The 1,442-nt window shown below is 64.4% G+C and overlaps 1 protein-coding gene across 1 annotated transcript in view; it reads right to left on the bottom strand.

Moving 5' to 3' along the window:
• FAM83F (family with sequence similarity 83 member F) overlaps positions 1-1,442 on the bottom strand; it is a 49,473-nt gene that overhangs the window by 8,539 nt on the left and 39,492 nt on the right. The window contains 2 exon segments of the mRNA XM_045290979.1: positions 198-921; positions 1,345-1,419. Coding sequence (XP_045146914.1) covers positions 198-921; positions 1,345-1,419 — 799 coding nt within the window.

The raw sequence follows: 1,442 nt of genomic DNA, 5'->3' as shown, positions 1-1,442 counted from the left end.
GCAGGGTAGAGCACTCAGGACTCCCAGATGGCGCCGGGCCTGGCACTGGACTTGGCATGGCACAGCTGGCGTGGACCTGGCCAAGGCCAACGCCACCGCAGGGTCCCAAGGCAGGGAAGGCAGGACCCAGCGTGAGCACCTGGTACTGTGTGACCCTGGAGCCTGAGCGGGCGCTCTGGGACAGGAAGAGGGCTCACCTGAGAGGCTGGTGGCGGGGTCCTCGGTGGACCTCTTGCCCATCTTAAACTCCACCTCAGGAGCGGCCTCCACCTGGAGGGAGCTGGCCATGCCGTTGGGTGCCACTGGCCTCTTGGACCGACGGTTGAAGAACCCGCTGCCGAAGCGTTTGCCCTCCTTGGCTGGGACCGCCTTCCCGTTGGTGGCTTCTTTGCCATTCTGGTCCTGGGCCTGGCGGGCCTTGTCATCCCGCCGGCTGGACCCTGTCAGGGGGATGGGGTCCACAGGGGGCAGCACCTGCTTCACACTGACGAGGTCATTCAGGAAGCTCTCCAGGCGCCGGGCTGACTCACCACCTCCACTGCCCTCCTCCTGCTCGTCCGGGTGGCTGGCAGCGGCCCGCTCCTGCCTGGCGGCCCAGCGCATCATCTCGCCAGGCGGGGGCCGGCTGCCCGCCACCAAGGCATACTTGGGGTTGATGAGCTTGCGCGCCACGGTGGATGAATAGTTGAGGCCGAGACGGCCGGCTCCGACCAGGCCCAGCTTCCCGTACAAGTCCACCTCCTCGGAGATGGCGTACAGCTCCCGGAACTCCACGTCAAAGGGCTCCACATGCTGCCCCGTCAGGAGCAGGAGCAGGTTCCTGTCCATGTGGGCGGAGCTCCAGGTGAACCTGGGGACATGGGACCAGAAAAGCAAGACCCATGTGCCCAGGCCTGCTGTTGGGGGCCCCTTGGCGAGCCTCTCTGAGGGGCCAGGGCCCCAGCCTGCTGCTCAGCCTCAGCAGATGCCTGGCTGCCCTGGGGAGGGTAGCTTGGGCTTGTTCATTCTACTGCTTGCCCTCCCCTGGCTCCAGGCCTCCTGTGACAGGGCACTTGGTCTCCACTGCAGGGGTGGCGATGGGAGTGGGGAGGGTGAAGAGGTGGGAGTGGGCGGTGGGGGAGGGGGTGGCAGGGAGGGCAGGAACAAACAGGTCTAGAGTGTTCTGACACCGTTTCTATAAGAGCTGCTGCAAGCACCCGATGAAATCACTTGTCTGAAATACTTAGCTCCGGCCTGGTCCCGGACGTGCACACCAAATACAGACACTGGAGCTGCTGCCACCGCTAACGGGATTCCAAGCCTCACTGGCCCTCAGAGGGACTTACGGAGCCTCCCACAGTGGACTCTAACTCAAAGTGACCCACAGATGGGTCAGGGCATGTAGAAGCTGACGCCCGCCACAGAGCGTACCCGGATGTTCTATGGAGAAGGACAGAGCCACC

Source organism: Echinops telfairi, unplaced genomic scaffold (assembly GCF_000313985.2).
Source record: "Echinops telfairi isolate 266 unplaced genomic scaffold, ASM31398v2 ScPeMD7_2;HRSCAF=8, whole genome shotgun sequence".
Classification (NCBI taxonomy): Eukaryota; Metazoa; Chordata; class Mammalia; order Afrosoricida; family Tenrecidae; genus Echinops; species Echinops telfairi.
This window is presented reverse-complemented; position numbering and strand designations above follow the sequence as displayed.